Source organism: Diabrotica virgifera, chromosome 1, assembly GCF_917563875.1.
Source record: "Diabrotica virgifera virgifera chromosome 1, PGI_DIABVI_V3a".
Taxonomy (NCBI): Eukaryota; Metazoa; Arthropoda; class Insecta; order Coleoptera; family Chrysomelidae; genus Diabrotica; species Diabrotica virgifera.
In genome coordinates, this window is record NC_065443.1 from 112,257,774 (window position 1) to 112,278,560 (window position 20,787).

General features: G+C 32.5%; 1 protein-coding gene across 2 annotated transcripts in view; it reads left to right on the forward strand.

Moving 5' to 3' along the window:
- The first annotated feature begins 729 nt into the window (after window positions 1–729).
- LOC114344203 (protein kinase C-binding protein 1) overlaps window positions 730–20,787 on the forward strand; it is a 120,679-nt gene continuing 100,621 nt past the window's right edge. Inside the window, exons 1-6 of one of the 2 annotated variants that reach the window (XM_050658878.1) lie at window positions 730–1,338; window positions 6,542–7,200; window positions 12,763–12,935; window positions 13,004–13,088; window positions 14,974–15,154; window positions 18,533–18,703. In XM_050658878.1, the coding sequence (XP_050514835.1) occupies window positions 6,559–7,200; window positions 12,763–12,935; window positions 13,004–13,088; window positions 14,974–15,154; window positions 18,533–18,703 (1,252 nt within the window). In that variant the 5' untranslated portion in view covers window positions 730–1,338; window positions 6,542–6,558. Of the gene's footprint in view, window positions 1,339–6,541; window positions 7,201–11,632; window positions 11,685–12,762; window positions 12,936–13,003; window positions 13,089–14,973; window positions 15,155–18,532; window positions 18,704–20,787 lie in introns of those variants that run through there. The other variant, XM_050658881.1, reaches the window with a different exon arrangement.

The following is a 20,787-nucleotide window of genomic DNA, read 5'->3' on the forward strand; positions in this document are numbered from 1 at the left end:
ACTTTCACTTTTGGATCAGATGATTGTTAATGCATGCCTTAAAAGGTTCTATCATGGCTTTAAGCCAATCTTAACAGTCAAAATTTCGATATCGTTGTGACATGTTTTATTAGGTATCTGATATTACAACAATATTCTCTTTCAGCAGAATGGTGCCTGAATCTTCGATACTTGGAGCCTATATTTGATTTACGAGCCTATCAGTCGCGATGAAACATTTGTGTAGGTACCTACACAATATACCACATTTAACGTTTTGAAAATTTTAAACAAAATATATTGTGTACTTATTGGATGTTATACTCTCGATGGGTCCAAAGGTCCATGGGTCTCGATGACCAATTTATTTATTTTCTTGTTTGATTGGGCAGTGGAAGGGTTGGCCCTTCAAAGAGCGTTTTCAGGATGCACTAATGACATTGTCACCCCAGATATTGTCACGTCATTAAAGGATGCTTATGTGTTGCCTTATTATTCACCATGACCATGACAGACCCATTGTAATAATATTATTGTAAGAACTTATGACAGTAAAATAAAAAAAACATACCAAAAAAACATTTAATTTAATATTTATCACTTGCTATGCTATGTGTATAAAGAGTTGCCTAGACGTAGAAGCTAGAAGTAACATGACAAGATATCCACACTGTAATGTGATTCTTAAAAAGGTGATTATCCTTTGTGAATGTAGGATGTACAACGTTGCCACTTATTAAAGAAATATGCCATCTAGTGGTGAACGTTACTGTTGCTAAGTTGCTGTAATGAACTGTACTATATTTGGATAGAAATAGATACACATTGTATTTTTTCGTAAGATAAAGCGGAAATACTGAGTCGGCTTTCTTGATAACTGCATTTTACAGAAATATTCTATACAAAATGCAAGAACGTTATAAAATGTTGGAGGTTATGGTAAATTTCTAGAGCAAACACTGTTCATACATACAAATAATTACAGAATTTCTCCGCTAGAGAGGCAACAGACACCTGAAGCAGCAACTAGAATTGCACTACGCCGTGTTAATTTTATAGCTTGTTACTCATTCATCTTATCATACTATTCAAACCATATATTTTTAGCATTCCAAACAAATGTAAGTAAAGTACTTATGCCAGTTAATTTTATGGTTGCATGTACATAAGAAAATTAATAAATGAATCATAGGCTCAATAGGATGGTTACCAATATTTACACTGCAAGACTACCTAGAATTTAAGCTTTTGCATAACGTAGTGAGTAAGCTATAGAATAGTTCCTCAAGATATGTAGGATTTAGTAACAAGTGTAAAACAGAGGTAGATGAAACCACAGAAGCTAAGTGAATAAATTAAGTAAGTAGTTATCATTACTATATAATAATACAGTAGATGTATTAGTCCTGAAGTATTGTTTAATGATTTCCTAACACATTCTTAACTTATCACTCAACCTATCAACAATAGCAGAGTAAAATTTTACTTTCTTGTTTACTTATATCCACAGCTGAATGGATAACATTCATTCAGGTATGTTCTCCATGCAACACTTCTTCTTCTACCACAATACAGCCCAAATTGAGCCTTGGCCTCCTTTATTTTTTGCCTCCACCCTTGCTTGTCTGTGGCTGCTCTTCTCCATACACAGACTCCTAAAAGGGCTTGTGCGTTGCTGTTCACTGTGTCTTCCCAGCGCTTTCTTGTCTTTCCAACCGGTCTCTTTCCCTGCATTCTAGCGTTCAGTGCTCTTTTTGGTAGCCTATCCTCTCCCATTCTTATCACATGTCCGACCCATTGCAATCGTTGTATTCTAATGAAGCCTGACAGGGTTGTTTCCTTATAAAGTTGACAGAGCTCGTTGTTGTATCGACTTCTGAAGATTCCGTTTTCCCTCACAGGTCCTAATATTCTCCTCAGTACTTTCCTTTTGAAGGTGTCTAGTTTGTTTTTGGATGTTTCTTTCAGGACCCAGGCTTCACTGCCATAGCATGTTATTGGTGGAATTAAAGTTTTATCCATGCAACACTTACCAATGCCCATATAGATCCTATACCCATTTGTAAATCAAAGTTGATAATAATAGTCCCTTCACATTTTAAATACATTATGAGTTGTTGATTTGCAAGTATGTTTTAAGTTACTGTGTAAATAAAATTTGCTTATAACATTTTTTGGGCGTTATAAATAAGGGATGGTAAATATATATGAAAGGTACAGGGGAAAAGCCAACATAGTCCAAAAATAAAAAAACTGGTTTACTTTTTCACATTTTCTCTTCGCTGTGTATTTTATGCAAATCGTCAAGGGGAACAACAAACGGAGTCCCGAGATATCAAGGTTTTAAACATCTATTGCAGGGGAAAAACCAACATAGTCAACATTAAACATGGGAATAATGAACACAGTTTAAAAAATTCATTATTATTCTCACTAAGTTCATCTTAGCTGTGTTTATTAGTTGTTACTTCGACATTCAGTATTCTTTAGTTCTAAGAGCCTTTTTTGAAGTTTTGGTGTGGTACATTTTTGTCCTCAAAGTTCTACAAAAAGAAATTTTCTTTTCCTATTCAGCAACTAAAACAGTTAATGTTGTTTGAAACAAAATGCAAAACCGCAGATTACATGGATCTTTCACGTTGACCTTAGTTAAAGATCAATGGAAGAACTAGAAGGGGAAATCAAAGGTACAGGTTATTCAAGAATCCAATCAGCTCTAGCAATCGCTTATACCTTTGCCCAGAGAAAATTTTGCTGATCTAAGAGTTCTAATGAAATTCTGCAATGAAGAGGAATCTAAAGAGTACTAGAGCCAACTTATTTCTGCTTATCAGCCTGAGTTACCATCTGGCCCGATGATGTTCCCTACGATCAAAGCGATTTTTAGAAATCAGATTAACTTTAGTCAGTAGATTGGTTTGTACTTTTAATATGATGTAGAAATGTCTTACAAAATAATTTAATTTTTTGGTCTATTTAGAGGAAGAATCAATCAGTCCACATTTTGTTTCATTGAAAAATAACTACGGTATTTCTCATGATCATCTTTCAGTGTGTCACAGTTTTTCGATTTCTTTCTAACGCATTAAATTGTATGTGACAGAAAAAAAGGCACGTCCGTGATTACAGACAAGTTACAGACATTTAGAAGATTTATTCTAGTTATTCTAGTTGTCGATAGATGGTGCCTTAATAAATAAAATATTTTTTTTAATATATAATAATATTACAAGTATAATCTGTATAATTTATAAGACTATACAAATCAAAGAAAATACCATTTTATAAATGCAAGAAACACATTTGATTTGTTTTTATTCCAAATTGAAAATAAAATGTGGCAACTGTCAGATTTAACTAAAATGTCATGTTAGAATAAATGTGTATTATCACGGACTTACCCTTTTTCCTATCATTTGTTACGCACTGAAAAATGATCATGAAAAGGTCATGGAACTACGAAATAAAAATACAATCATAACATTATTCTAGCTATTAAGAAAAAGTACATATCAAACTAAATACGTATATAAAAATATTTAGCTAAAAAGGTAAAAATACGTAGGATTTTTATCATTTCAAATTGTGTTTTTTTCTCCTGAAAAATATAGTTTTTCGACTTAGTTGCCTTTACCCTTGTACTGTTCTAAATATAATATTATATAAGAACATATTCATATAGGTACATTCATACAATCGTTTAATTCATCTTTCAATACGTACATTCTGACTTATAAACATTTATATGTATGGGTCATTCCATATCAACTCAACACACCCAATTTCCGCCCCCTATTCAGATTTGGTTATAATTTGGAATACTCACAGTGGCTCATAAAAAAAAAACAAAATTTTAAATTTTTATCTCAAGCTGTTTCTGAAATACGGTTATGTAAAGTTTTCCAAAAAGGTCCAAAACACTGCGACAATACTTTATTAGAATGGTTGTAGAAGCTGACCTGATTGAGCTAGAATGCTGGGAGAGGTGTCATTTTGCAGCATTTTTATAGCTCATTACAGTGATATATACAGCATGATGCTAAGATAAACAAGTTTTTCTCAAACAAAAAAAATATATTTTGATTAAGTTTTTTTCCAAAAGGTACATAATTTAAAATTTTCATAATATTCCTACAAATACATAGTACAGTGCCGGCAGAAAAAATCTTTACATTGCCAAATAAATCACCAAATTTGAAGACAATTTGCATGTGTTCTGTCTGCGCTTGGAGGGGAGGGGGATAGCGTACTTGCGACAGCAATTATCTGTAGTTTATGGACCGCTTGGCTTATTTAAGGTATTCTGCACGTTTGCACTGTAAACAGTTGGCTTTGTGTGGGTAGTCAGTGTTAAACTTCTTCTTATTTACCGCGTAAAGTTTGAGATCGTCAAATTCTAAATTAAACTGACAAATATAGGTCGAAAGAAACTCACAAAAGAGGAGAAGGTTCGTGCTTTAACATTACTGGACAAAAGAGACTCTGTTCGGCTGCAACGTTTCAGTTGATAAATAACCCCTCTTGAAGCAGCAATATAACATACTATGGTAATTACAGAGTCTCCTTTGACTACTGACGTCATCCATCTGGGCGTGATGACATAATCGATGATTTTTTAAATGAGACTATAGGTGGTGTGTTAGCTCATTTGAAACGTTATTCAATTCTCTATTCAGTAATGTAAACAATAATATACCTAATTATTTATACAAGGTGGCAAAAACTTTTTTTAATTAAATTAATTGACAAAAAAAGAAGAATGTATGTAATTTATTTAATTTAAAATATGTTTTACTGTTGCCAGAAACAGATAAATTACATACAGTCTTCTTTTTTGTCAATTAATTTAATTAAAAAAACTGTTTTTGTCACCCTGTATAAATATTTATGTTATTGTTTATATTACTGAACAGAGAATTAAATAACCTTTCAAATGAGCTAACACACGACCTATAGTCTCATTTAAAAAATCGCCCAGATGGATGACGTCACTAGTATGATACATATGCCAAAAAAATACAATTTAAAACTAAAAATCGACCTGTTTCGGAATAACTTGCGACATTACGAATTTATTCCTTTCATTTGCACCATACTGTATGTGTGAAATTTATTTTTTTATGTTGAACCCATCACCATCCCATGATAAAATTTTTATATGTTATTAACAACAGTACTATGTATTTGTAGGAATATTATGAAAATTTTAAATTACGTACTTTTTGGAAAAAAAATTAATCAAAATATATTTTTTTTGTTTGAGAAAAACTTGTTTATCGTAGCATCATGCTGGATATATCACTGTAAAGAGCTTTAAAAATGCTGCAAAATGACACATCTCCGAGCATTCTAGCTCAATTAGGTCAGCTTCTACAACCATTCCAATAAAGTATGATCGGGGTGTTTTGGACCTTTTTAGCCACTGTGAGTATTCCAAATTATAACCAAATCTGAAGAGGGGGCGGAAATTGGGTGTGTTGAGTTGATATGGAATGACCCATACCAGCTGTTTATATACTATACAGTATGTCATAATAATATCCTAATAGTATATCCTAACAATTTCTCTTTTTTATAACACGATGCTACACAATGTTTAAAGAAATTCATTAGCGCACGACAGTGGTGTATCAGGAGAATTTTTTTATTTTTTTGTAATATTGTGATATTACAAAAATTTTACTGTAATCTATTTTAAGAGTTTTTTTAATTAACAATTGAGAGAAATAAATTTTGTGGCTAGTCGGATTACATAATACAAAATAAATACGAAAACTTTGCTATTTTTACACTTTTATTTGAAAAAATTATAAAAGTACATAATAACAAAAAATTTAACAGTTTTTGATTAGGGATGAGTAAAAATATATTTGAAAAACTTAAAAATCATAAAATATAAACAAAATAAAAATTGGTGCAGAAATACAGCACTTAGTACAAAATTAAACAATGAATATTTATGACATTTTCTCTACACAGTCTCTGCAACACACTACAATATGTTGCACGCACAACCAATTTTTGTAAAACTTACAGAAATGTCTTATACGTTTTTTGCAATATCTACAGTGTCCTCTTTTATTGAGAGAGTGATCTGTAAGAGAGATAGAGCTTTAGAGATGCTGTATTTGGCAACTGCAGACTCAATATATGAATGTAAACCTGATGTCGAGGCTCTGGAACCCATATGTTCTTTTATTAGCTCAATTCCCAAATTTCTTATAAATAGCCTCCTATTTTGGCTATATCATGCATCCAACATGACTTTTGTCCACAGCCGATAGATGGAAGTACTTATTTCTAAAAGTGACACGACCACACGATGGTAGTCTATTAAGACAAAATGATCTATATTTCAAAACTCAAAAGTTTTAATTTTTCTGAAATTTTCAGATAAATACTTTTTTGGGTGCCTGAAAGGTAATGAAAAACCAGATGTATGTTAGTTATTTATTTAAGTAAGAAATAGCCTTATCCGCATAAACCCAGATCTGATAGACCACCATCGTGTATCGAAGTGTTAACAATCAATTATTTCTAAATCTTGTATTTACTTTTTCAGATAAGAATATATTCAAAATGTCTGAACCTGGTTCAAATTCCGTGGATAATGATACAAACAATATAGAATACACTGTAGATAATTCAGATCCTCCATATACACCAAATAGTGACATGAGTAGTGACACAGACAATTCAAATAGTTCCAAGCAATCAGAATCATCTGTGAATAGTTCAATCTCAGAGGATAATCAAGCAGAAGATAGTCAAGCAGATGATAATCAAGCAGAGGATAATCAAGTATCCTATGACAAACAGACAGATGAAACTTCAGATCCAGCAAACTTGAATAAGTCAAGAGAACTTAAATCCATACTAGCTTTATCTAAAGAAGCTAATTTGAAAACTGATTTACCACATAAACGAAAAAAAGACTTGAAAATTTTGTCACGAGGGAGTTTTGTGTATTCTGCTCCGAAGAGGCCTATAAGAGTGTCGTCAGATAGTAAAAAAGATACTAGTATTAAATTTCCTGTCACAGCTGAAACTGAGCTAGAAGATGCTGAAGGACATGAATCTGATGCAAAGTCTGATAGTGATAGTCATAGTGTTGCAAAGAGACGTAGAGACACTTCTAATGAAAGTAAAGAAAGAGCTTTATCAGAGGAGAGCGATAGAAGAGGTAAAAAAGGTCTATGTGCTGATTACAAAGTTTTTAAGGTGGGTATTATGCATTTATTTTATAACAGTCATTACTTTTTTAATTTGGTAGATATTTTTATGGTACATAATATTTATTACATTTTATTTTTTATTTCATTCGACATAATGGTGAATTAGCTTCTTTTATGGTCAGCTTTTACATTATCTAGTATAGTCTGTTCGCTAAACTCAGACGCAACTTTCTAGATATTTTAGTTGGTAATTTTGCAAATTTTAGTAAAATTGGCAAAAAATAATTACTAAATAGTTAATAATCACTAAATAGTTAGTTATCTAAACAAAAAAGTTATCGACTAAAATATCTAGCCAGTTGCGTCTGAGTTTAGCGAACCGACTTATATCTAAGTATTTTTTATTCCTCGTTGTGTTTTTTTGAAAAATATATCGACATTTAAAAGTAAAATGACATAGGCTACATATTAACGCTGGACTAGAGTGATTTCAAGATTAACATTATATTTTTTTATTTCAAAATATGTAGCGACTGCTATTGGTCATTGACACAGGTACCATTTTCATTTACATTTTTAATACTTTTACATTGGGTACAATATTACTTACAATACACTTTTTGGAATACTTTTTTTAATTAAATTGTATAACTTTTGGTTTTTAAAAAATTTAGTACATTTTTATGTTGCTGTTGTTTGAAATAAGTCTTCTTCTTTAGCCTGTTCCTGGACAAAGACCTCCCCATGAGTTGTCCACTCTTCTCTGTTTTGTGCTATTTCGTGATAGTTTCTTCCCATTTTTGCTTTGATGTCGTCTAGTGAACGTTTTTGTGGTCTTCCTCTACTACGACTGTGCTCGCGTTGTCTCCAATGTACAATGTTTCTCGTTCACCTTTCGATGTTCTGTCGTGCCACGTGTCCTACCCAGTTCCATTTCATTTGCGCAATTCTTCCAATTACATCTTCCATCTTCTGCCTTAGTACCAAGATTGTATTTTCTTCTGACCGTTAGGTAGTGTTGACAATCGAGAAGTACATGTTTTACGGACATTGTAGTGTTGCAGTACTGGCACAAATCTGGAAACTGTTGGAATACATTGGATGCCCATGTGTAAGGCGTGTGTCCTATTCTCAATCTCCGAATAGTACACCTGTTCTTTATTTTCATTGGTGGAGGCTGATGGTGAGAAATGTTTGCTTGCAAAGGGTTTAACCTGGTATTGCTTTTTTTTTCAAAGTGGTCATTTGAAAGACCCATTATTTTTGTTTGAGTGTTATTTTTAATCTGATGGTCTTTGAATCCTTGTTGTTAAGTTCCAATATGTGATGAGATCCATAATATTGTTACTATAATTCAATTAATTTGAAAACAATTACATACATTCTGGATTTCTTGAAATGTTGGGTAGATAATGTAGGTTTTTTATGTAATTCATAGATGACAGAAAATCAGTACAGATTGCTATAATTTTGATATTGTTGAGTTGTCGTTTTCACGACTATATATTCCATCACGACGTATTCCTTCAGCAGTATTAGTACTGCGATTGCTGGTGAGACGAAACAAGTTGACAGTAGTTGTAGTTGTTGAAACAGTCTAGCCAACACTTTCTTCTTCGATAAGATCTAAAGGATCTTATCAAAGTTGCTTTGATGTAGTATTTTATAGATTTATTGTTTGATAATGGACGGTGATATTTCATTCTTATTATATTTGGTTAATTCAGTATTGAGATTCAGAAGTTCGTATGTTAATGGAGGGGTTTGAGGAACCCTGTAAGTAAAGGATGGTGTACAACAGGTTAATATTACCTAGATATGGAATTAGCACCTTTATAGTGGACGGTACCATTTGTAACAGGTAGTTGCATATTAGTTGAGATTTCTTGTTGAGTTTGTGAGATTTGCCGAAACTCCAGCGAAGAACTGCTCTAAATGTTGTTATAGTCTTAGATGAAGGGGAGGTTCACCTATGTCAATCGAGGAGTTTGAGGGACTGTGTAAAGTGTGATGAACAGCAGGTTAATATTGCCTAGATGAGGAATTAACATCTATATATAGTGAACGGTATCATTCTAGAATTATTTGTAACAGGTAGTTGCCTATTATAGATAAGACTTCTTTTGGGGTTTGTGGAATTTGCTGAAACGCTAGCGAAGAACAGCACTAGAAGCTGTAGTCTTAGGTGAAGGGGAGATTCGAAACACTCGACCATTCTTTCCACTAGACAGAGTCCAATGGTAGTATTTTGGACTGTATTTAGTGAATGTAATAGTGATTTACTTAATGACATGTAGAGAACCCTATGATAGTCAAGTTTTGAGCCGATAAGGGCTTGGTATTTTTAGTAGTGTTTTCTCATCGGCTCCCCAACTATAATTTGCTAATGTTTTAAGGAGATTTATTTAAAAGCAGCTGATCCTTTAAAGTTTTAGACTTTGTGGTTTCCGGAAATTTTTTTATAATATTTTTGATTATTTACAAAATATTTGAAAAGTAAAACAGTATTGCTTATGCAATTCTAATGTAGAAACAGAACTAGGGAAAACGAGATAAATAATCTTTTTGTTTACATGCAATACTTGATGACTCAAACATTCAGGTTATTTATATATAAAGATAAACAGCAGCTTTTTAATGAATAATACTACATTAAAATTTTTATGTATACCTACACAGTACATAGGGTGATTCATTAAGAATGTCCAATCTTTGAGTTGTAGATTTTAGAACTCAAAATGATAGCATTTAACCCAAATTAAATAAAATGTAGCTCCTTGTGGAGTTACAGGGTGTTCTATTTATAAATTTAGAAACTTTTTGTACTCAGTACTTTGAAATAGTACTCAGTACTTTGAAAAACTATTTGAAATATCCTTGTCATACTTGGTAGAAAGTACAGGCACTGTACACCTGTTACTGCTACAGTGCCTACACTTTCTAAACTTCACAAATGTTGCCTAAATGTTACATCAGTGTTATCAAAAATTATGTTTGACCTAGTGACGTATAATAAAAATGAATATAGAGGTAGTCATGTAAACACCCTCTGAAGATCTCTAATGAGATTGAAACATACGAATGGCGTTTAACGAACGAACTGAAATATAAGACGTCTCTTAATTTCGATTTACATGTCAATCGACTTATAAAAAAATTGAACTAGATAGTATAATAATCTCCATTGTATCAAATATGTTGCTTATACCATTTTGCCTTTTAACCCTTGATGTTTGATATTTTCTTCAGTAGGCTCCGTGTATTTAATCAGTTGTTAAATCAAAAAAGAATTTGTGTGTACTTTGTACGCACGTAAGAAGTTATACTTCTATTATTATGATTTCAACGAAATTAATATACTTAACAGGTTATTTGTATTTCATTTAAATATTAAACTAACTTTCGTTACCTACCACTTTTAAAAATTTTTTATTAAAACGATACCAAAAATATAAAAAAAAAAGAATATGAATCGTCCGGGATTTGAACCCTTTTGCTTTGACAGGTTACAAGATTTCTCATACATACCGACAAATTTAATAGACCAAAAGTGAAGTATACAAAAATACTTTAAATATACTTACTATTATTATAAAATATCTTATTCCCGAGGAAGACAAATCCAAAGACACAAAAATTATAATAAATAATACATTTACTAAGAACACTAATATATCCTTTTATATGATATAATATGACTTATTTGCGCTGACAGCTCTGATACATACATATCTTGAAAGATTAGCAACGAAATACATACTGTCTGTGTGCGCATGCGCCCGGGATTATAAAATTTCACTCTCGATCGTAAAGAAGTAGAACTTCAATAATTTACTCTATTCTTTGCTATTTCTGCCTTATATATTTAGTTTTTACTGATTCGCTCTCTCGATTGCCAAAACTAAACTTGAAGGCTATAGCGCAATAAGATGGTAAAATTTGTACCTAGCTGGATTTATATTTGGGATTGACTAACCGAAATAACATTTTTAGAGACCACTTTAGCCAAATTCTTAGCTCCCTATCCTATCGCAACCAATGTGTTTTTTCAAAAAAAATTCCTGAGCGATCCTTTGTTTTAAAAATGTGAAAAAATTCATGAACATATATTTGTATGCCCATAAAACACTCATTTTTAGATTTTTTGGATCTAAATTGAGCTCTGGAAAAATATTTGAATTTAAAAAAAAATTAGGTTGTGTAATTTTTAAATAATTCGCCTATATTTCAGAACTTCGATCATTTGTTCTTACTATTTTTTTTCTTTTATAATGTGTTGTATGTTGATTTATTTTTTTTCCTATTATTTCCTGTTAAAGTCTTTTATTCCGCCTTTATTTTTATTAATTTTAATTAACACCCTGTATGTTAATGCTGTATGATCAACAAATTAATAAAATACTTTTAATTCGTTATGTATCTACCTATTAAGACATGACATATGAAGTTATCATTTTTATCAAAATGTCGCAGTGACAAAACAATTCCTGGACCTAGAACAACTTTAGAATTAGCATTATGGAAAATTTGGTAAATTGTTACTTTTAAATTACTAATCTCGTTATTTAAATTCGTTTATAAATGTTTTCATATATCCAACAAAACATTTTTAAAGGCAGGTACAAAATGCTGATGTTTTGATGATGCTATGTTTTGTATTCAATCAATATTTTTTATTATACAGTTGAAGGTTTTTGAAATAGTTTTGTCAAAGGTGTACAGCACATTTTATATAAAGTATAACTTTATTTATATACCAGAGATATTCAGAAAATAGCAACAAAGCATCATCATTATTTTGGCTCAAGAATACTGTATGATTCCTAGTCTTAAAAATTTCCCTCCTGCCTTCTATCCATCGCCGTTGTCTCTCGAGCGCGTATTCTCATGTTTCCCAAGTTTCCGTCGATATTATCAAGGATTCTTTATCTTCTGCGGTCAGTGGATTCATCAAGGAGATATACATACACCATTGTCTGTCAGTTACTGCTTCCTAAATTTATGCATCCATATTCTTTTATCATGAGTTGTTGTAACGACATTCAGGACGCTGCATTGGTTTGTCATTGCCTTGAATTATGTTCTGGTGCATTAAAATACTTGTTGAAAATCCAAAAATTAATATATTTGAATGAAGTTTTACTGGTACGTGTCAAGTGGTATATTTTATTATTTCTGGATATACGTGAAGTTGAGGTTAATGGGCTATTAACCTCAATCCCAAGCTTGAACACAAGTTTTTGTATACTCTTGTCATGCACCTTCTTCTCTACCTCTTAAAACCATTTGACATATTCATGAGTTCTTCATGTTTCTAAAAGAACTGTCGAGCTAGGAACTCGTTTTCTTTAGTCTAAAGATAATAATCCGAAGGTGTCACTTCAGGTAGGTTTGTCGATTAGTCATAATTGTCTAATCAAGCACAGAGTATAGATGTGTCACATACACAAGCAAATCAGTCAAGTGGTATGGAGTATTGTTATGAAGGAGTGGCACACTGCAAGTTTTGTTTCTTTTGTCTCTTTGTTTCTCACAAGAACCAAATTTGCAAAAACCAAAAATAGAATTACTTAGATGTGCTAAATCTTTTGTTTTTTATAATTTTTAGCCCAATAAAGATTCTTTTTGTTGGCGATGTCATCGAGACGGTGTAAACATCGATTGTGAAACCTGCCCCAGGACTTTTCACCACAAATGTCTTAAACAATCTATAACTGATGATGAGCATTGGCCATGTCCAGAGTGTGTGGGCATATTAAGAGCCGATAGTAGTCAAACAAGGTAAATATGACTGTAAAACTGGTAAATATGAATAAAACGCCATCAACTTATCAAATGTGTTTTTTTAGAATCAAGTCTATGAAAGGGATGCCTATTTCGCATCTAAGTAGCCTTCTCGATTTTGCTTTAAAAAGAATGATACAATGTCAAGGGGTAAGTTAAATTCTTTATACATATATTGCTATATTCAACTCAAAATCATGTACCCCATAGAAATCTTGTTAATCCATAAATTATGTTTTTTCTTTATTAGGAAGGATAAAAAAGCTGGTTAAATTGAACATCATGCTCAATATTTTAAAAGTTTGATATTGCCGGGGTAGAGTAATGGAGGTTTGAAAACGATAACATTTCCACAGAAAGTAAACCAAAAACTGCATAAGAAAGCCCTTAAATTTGTCTTCCCACTACCAGAGAAAATATCCAGTACCTTCTGCTCAATAGGGAACTTGCACATTTTTTTTTATTACATAATAATGTTAAGTTTTTTTTTAAATGAGATTTCCAAAATTTCACGCTTTAAAAACTCGTAATAACTTACAAATACAAATTTAAAGTTTTCTTCGGTATAAAATAGTTCAAACGACCCGTGACGTCACATAGTTTTATTATATAGTTATGATTATGATTATATTTAGGTATATTTTTCTTCTCCTTCTTTAGTTTATTGGCCTCCACCTACTTGGGGATTTGGCCAGCTCATCGTCGCGGAATAAGGGAAAATATTTATATTCTAATGACATTTATCGTATGTCATTGTAATAATATATACCAGTTTTGGAGTTTTATACAGTTTTTGAAGGAAAGGAAAGAAGGTTTACTATGGAAAATAAGACCATTTTGTAAAAGTACAAGTTTTCTATGAATAGTTCAAACGATCAAAAACACTTGTATCTTCTACTGTATTTTCACTGTATTTTCTACTGACGTTTATAATGTCCAATTTAAAATTATATAGGCCAAATTATCGTCTTTAGGGGCCAAACGAAAGACAAAAGAAACTTTTTTATCTTTTATATATGTTTTAAATTATGTTCTGTTGTGATTTATAACATTCTTTTCGAATTTAAAATTTTATGCAAGTTCCCTATTGTATACACAGGCAAGATATCAACAAAAATAGCTATACACAAAAAGAAAGGAATAACACCAGCTTTCAGAAAGAATAACTACTTAAGCAAGTACATTAAGAATAATAAGAGCCAAAAACAATTACAGAGTGGGGTATACAAAGTAACATGCGGTGACTGTCCAAAAATATCGTTCAAACTGGCAGAACCTTTAACAAACGTACAGCCGAACACAAAAGGCCTTTCAATAATAGGAAAACAGAATAAAGTACTTTCGATAATAGGAAAAACATTTTTAATGAACAGTTTCAAATTCTCTTCTTCTTAACGTGCCCTATCAAGTCCCCTTGACGTTGGCGATTAACATGGCGAAACTGTCTCTGTCTCGAGCTATTCTAAATAGGTGTTCTGCTTTCTTTATTCCTGTCCACTCCCGGATATTCTTCAACCAAGAGACCTGCTTTCTACCAATTCCTCTGCGTCCTTCGATTTTACCCATCATAATAAGTTGAAGAATATTATACCGGTCTCCCCTTACTACGTGTCCAAAATAGGCCATCTTTCTATATTTGATGTTATCAAGCAGCTCGCGGATAGCATTTGCTCTCTTAAGGACTGCCACATTTGTCAGCATAGCCGTCCATGGTATTTTCAGTATACGTCTGTGCAGCCACATTTCAAAGGCCTCTAAAGACCTTGAGCTTTCTTTATTAGAATCTATGGAAATTAATAAATTAAAAAATACAGATATATGTAATTCTCAATGACCAACTTGTGACAGCAGCTCCCCACTCCTCAACCTATTATGTTAAAGACTGTAAAGTGTAGACACACAGAAAAAACATCACTGAAGAAAGGCATTCTGCCGAAACAGTTGTAGTGACATTAATTTGTATTGAAAACGGTGTTTTATTGTTAGACCTTGTATAATGTATATGATTATTATCATGATTCGGTTTATTTTTCAGTCGGAACCGTTTATGAATCCAGTAAACGAGAATGATTTTCCTGAATACAAGAAATATATCATACAGCCTATGGATTTATCAGTGTTAAAGGAGAATATTGAAAATAACGTATATGGTAGTGTCCAGGCATTTGAAGCTGATGCCAAATGGATATTGCATAACAGCATTATATTTAACTCTTGTAAGTAATTTTTTCAGTATCGCATTTCATTCTAATACATGTACTCTATAGCAGCCAAAAATTGTATGTCTCTGATTATTATTATTATTAAAAAAAAATACGAAAATGTCTTCTATATACATTTATATATTTGTTATGGCTTTTGATTGCTGATATAGTCAGTCACGATAGATAACTGTTTACTACATTATTAAATGCATACAAGAATATTAAACGCACCCATTTAAATGGTAGCACTCCGCGGTTTTTTTTTCAAATTTAGAGGTCCGTTGACCATATGAGAAAATAAAATCCCGTTAACGTTGTAGTTCCTTTTAGCTGTCTTATTTTGAACATAATCAAGCTTAAAATACCAAATGTAGCTTTCTTTTCTTCTCGCCGTATTTATATATCAACTGTCTCAAAGCAAACAAGGCATCCATTGTCCAATCCATACTAATTGCTGATTTCTGATAGGCTGATTATTAATGATTATAAGTCATCAAAGTGAGAAGACAAAAGTGTCGCCTGCATATTTTATATTATTAAAAATCCCCATAGATTAGGATACCTTCATGATAATCTGGAATTTTTTGAAAATCTGTTGGTTTAAAAGTAAGAAGAAATGCTTATTTTTAATTTTACTTATTATCATCCTATTCCTAAATATGTTTAGACAAACTTTGTCCTAAGAACCCTCTATATTTAAACACAGCATACAAAATTCTCTATTATAGCCTAGTAGAACGCTTAGCGGAACTATGGTGGGAGGTCGGCCAGCAGGAAGGCCAAGGAAGAGGCGGATAGACGAAGTGAGAACCGATGCTAAAGCAGTGGCGGCTCGTGGCCTTGGAGACAGGGTCGGCAAGGTTTTTTTTGTCTCCTCATATAGGTATACCATCAAACTAAAAGGCTTAAGTCATCATAGGAGATTTTGTTATTTTTTGTTTTTTTTTATTTGATATATTTGAAATTCTCTCTTGTTTCATGGTGTTTCGACAATACGTGTTGATTCTTTTGAGACAAGATAAATCCCGTTTATTTGAGGCAGAAATTGGTGGTAATAAGAAAATTTATGAACAGTTTGTTGTAATGAATTGCAGTACTTACTACATAGAATTATACATACATATTTTGTAACTTATCCCACTTTCTGAAAATATTTGGATCGGCATAATTTTTAAGTACCTAACTTGTAATAATAAATATCTTGGAAATTCTTTGGCAAAGGGAACTTTTAAATTTTGAATCGTAAAAGAAGTCAAAAATTTGCAAGTCTTCAAAATTCGAAAAACGAGTATCTATTTGCATATAATAGTAGGTATCCAAAATTTCAAGATATACCTACTCGTTTTTCGAGATATGTATCATGTCGGTGTTTTTTGGGATGGTTCGGAAATATCAAGCGAATCCAAAACGTCACTGCGTATATATTGGAAACTACTATCATTACGGAAATCTCTGAGATTTTGCACCGGCTTTCGTATTCTATTTTTGGAATTAATAATGTCAGTTGACTGATTTTGAACAACAATGAATATCTTGGGCCAACTCTGTCTAAAAAATATTTAAAAGAATAGTAAAAGAGTAATCATTTAATAAAGTTCTCAAACCGATTGCTTCACGGATCGAGGTATCGCCGCTTTCAAAATCGTCGCCTTCGATAATAAAATCAAAAACTTTCAAAAGCTGTTCACGAAAATCTGCTACAGATACTAAAATTACTAGAGATAATCTGCTTAGATAAAACCAACCGAGATTTAAAATTTCATCGCGTCTGACAAACTGTTCGCTGTTTTTTCGAAACAAATTTGTTCTAAAGCAGTAATCCGTGAGCTAAACTGGCAAGAAAAGACGATATTCTTTATTTTTTTACACGTATCATGCAAAACTAAATTCATTATATGCGCATCATAGTATAGTGAGTAAATAAAGCTTGTGATGCAATAGTTTTAACTTTTGCTTGGAGGAGACCATTCAATTCACCACACATCACAGCAACGCCGTCATAAGATTGCCCCAGTTTGCCCTACCAATTTATTTTTGTTATTAAAAAATTTTAATTTGTTCTTTAAAACACCAAAAATATATTCTGCCTTATTGCTTTTACTCACGTCTCTAAAACCTAAAAACCTCTCATAAATATTACCACGTAACGCGTATCGAACAATAATAATTGATAATTGTGAATGACATGATAATCAGAAGTTTCATCTACTTCCAGCGAAAAGCAAATGGTTTTCTAAATCTCAGATTCAATAACGTTATTCAAAATGTAACTATTTGATTATATGTATTAGTTCATTCTGTATTACGAATACACTTCGAATCAGAAAGTAAATATTTCTAAAACAATTTTATTAATTCTCTATAATTAAAATAAAAAAAAAAATAAAAAATAAAAAATAATAATAATAATAATAATCTCTATAATTACTTTGATTTTTAACAAATGCTTCGATCCATCATGTCCACTAAATGATAATTCCTGACAACTTAAAAAAATTACAATATCAAACGACGTAAAACGGCGTGATTATTTTTGACAATTTCTGCCGATGCGATGCTCCAAATGAAACACCGACCGGCAGATTTAAAAGTGCCGTACCTGGCCGCTTAATGCCCACGGAGAGAATGTATGTATGTTCGCTTTCGCTTGCTCATCGACTTGTTATTTCGTTGAGTTTTACGTGTAAATCGTCAAACTACGGATGAGTTGGGTACGGCTAGCCGAAAAGTCAGATGAATGGTTCGGATCATTCATTTTTTGAGAAGTCTGTTATGCGCAGGGATCACTTAACGCTCGGATTGATCATATCCTTTTAAAAACGATGAATAAAATTTAGTCTGTATTATCTGACAGATTTTTTTTACTTCACAGATACAAATATTAAAAAAATTTATATCTATAAATGTGTAGGTCGGCACTGCCGACCCTGACCGGCCGCCACTGTGCTAAAGAGATATTGAAGGTGGACAACTGGTGGAGAGCAGTCAGAGATACTTAGAGACTGATGCTGGGGGAGGTCAGGTCTCGACTTGGGCTGTAGCGCCATAGTAGAGAGATACAAAATACTCTGTGTATGAGTATCCAGAGCACCCTGTTGTTCCATACCCCTTTTTGTGTCCAAACTGAGAATTCGGAAGTAAATTATTTTTCTGTAACCACTATTCAGATCTTCAAAAAACGTCAAAATCTTCGAAACGTCAAAAAATGTAATTTTAGTAAGAATTCATTTTGATTTATTCTATATATGAAAAGCTGTATCTTAAAAATTATTTATTTATTAATTATTCTGTATATGAGATTATATGTATATATTCTAAAAGAAGTTTATAAAAGAATAATAAGCCAACAAATTTCGATAATATACTAATAGTTCTTTGTTTTGTTTCCAGATCAATCCAAATTGACTTCAGCCGCAAAGAATATGCTTAGAATTTGCAAACAGGAGATGATGGAAATAGAAAACTGTCCGAGCTGCTATTTGAAAGCGAACGTCAATCCAGATACGTGGTTCGTGGAAGTTTGTCCAATTCCTCATATTCCTGTGTGGGCAAAACTCAAAGGTTAGTATAATTTCCGAATTCACTATGAAAAGTTTTAGCCAAAACAGTAGAGTGCAATGGTTTGTTGCATTGGCAATATGCCTTTGCTAATTGTAGAGCACGGTCAGGTAACATAACAAAACTGTAAATGCTGCTGGAATATTATGTATAAGAAACTTGAAATGGGACAACAGTGGAATCAACGTCGATGGTAGAAGATTACATAACTTAAACCTGGCTGACGATATCGTGCTAATTTCAAAGGAACTCAAGAATTATTAAAAATGCTGTACTCATGCATAGGTCTTTTGCATATTCCTTTAATTTCGTCGATCCATCTTGTTGAGGATTTTCCTCGTGATCCTCGGCCTTTCACCTTTCCTTGGATAAAAAGTATTTCCATATTTTCTGTGCCTGCTCTGATAACATGTCCAAAGTATTTTAATTGTTGGAGATGGACATTGCTGGAGAGCCGTTTTCTGACCATCGGCCCATTTAAAATTGAATTATTTGTCCTCTGGTCAGTCCACAGAATTCGTAATATTTAACATAATAACGTAATATCCAACAGAACATTTCAGAGGCCTCTATCTTCTTTCCACTTCTCTTAAGATCCAAGGTTCACATCCGTTTGTCAGTATTGGGAATATTAAGCAGTTGATCAACCTCATTTTTAGAGTTCGTGCAATTTGAGAGTTCTTCCATATTTTGGCCAGCTTTTCCACGGCGAGATGTGCTAGATCTTCTTCTTCTTTAGGTGTCGTGTCTGTATTCAGACGTTAGCCGTGATCATGTTTACAATTTCCTGAAACCTTTCTCTATCGGCTGCTGCGCGAAATAATTCTTCTACTGTGGAGCCACACCATTGTCTAATATTACCCAGCCATGAAAGTTTCTTTCGACCAATCCATCTTTAACTCCACTTTTCTTTTTATTATAAGGCGAAGCAGATGGTATTTAGGTCCTCGAATTATATGACCGAAGTATTCTGTTTTTCACCTCTTTTTGATGCTTATAAGCAGACGTTCTGAATTCATCATTTGAAGAACATCTTCATTGGAAGTGTTTAGTGATCCTCACATTCACATGTACGTTTTTCTGTAGTGAGCCTGTGTTTGTGATCCCAGATATAAGTATGAGCTCACAACCTCAAACCAGTCAATCGTGGTTATGTGTGGATGATTTTTATGCTGTCTATTCACTATTATGGTCTTTGTCTTTGAGATGTTTAACTGCAGACCAAACATTTGACTTTCGTTTTCAATCACTCGTATGAGATCAATTAACTCTTCTTGACTATTTACAAGTAGGGTTGTGTAATTTGCAAAACATAGATTGTTTATTTTTCGGCCATTTATTTAGATGCTCTTATCCCATCCTTCAAGAGCTTTTCTCGTAATATACAAAAAACATATTTATGTATCACAGCAGCTACCGGCTATTCGCGGTGTGCAAATACTTGGAGGGGATAAGAGAAACGATCGTGCGCAAATATCGGAGAAATTTTGAAACTTTATGAAATAATTCATATTTTCAATTGAAATTGTCAAATGGACGTATATTTCATACCTACTGTCATTGAAGAAGAAAAATTATATGCTGCTCCACAATATTGATATGATATGCAAATATTATATAAAATTAAATTTAATTAAATTAAATTAATATAAAATTGAATGAGAGGAAACAGTTGATTTGGTATGGTCATGTTCAAAGAATGGAAGACACAAGATTGCCCAAAAAGATCATGCAGTGGGTACCACCAAACCGCAAAAAACGAGGAAGACCCAAAAAGACATGGAAAGAAGGGGTAACCAAAGCAATGGGTGCAAGGGATCTTCGAGATGGCCAATGGGATGATAGAAGGACGTGGAAGTTAGGCATCGGACAACGTCGAAAGACGTTCTAAAACCGATATATACATACAAATTTAATTAATTGCATTTTGCTTGCATTAATAATTAATTTTATTTACTACATACAATTGTTTACTTTTTAATAACATAACCTCAGCCTTAATTTTTCTTCTTATAACTTTTTTGGGCTGTGGTCTTGACAATTATCCAGCAACCAGGACTATTGCAATTGGCCAATACAATTAAAAG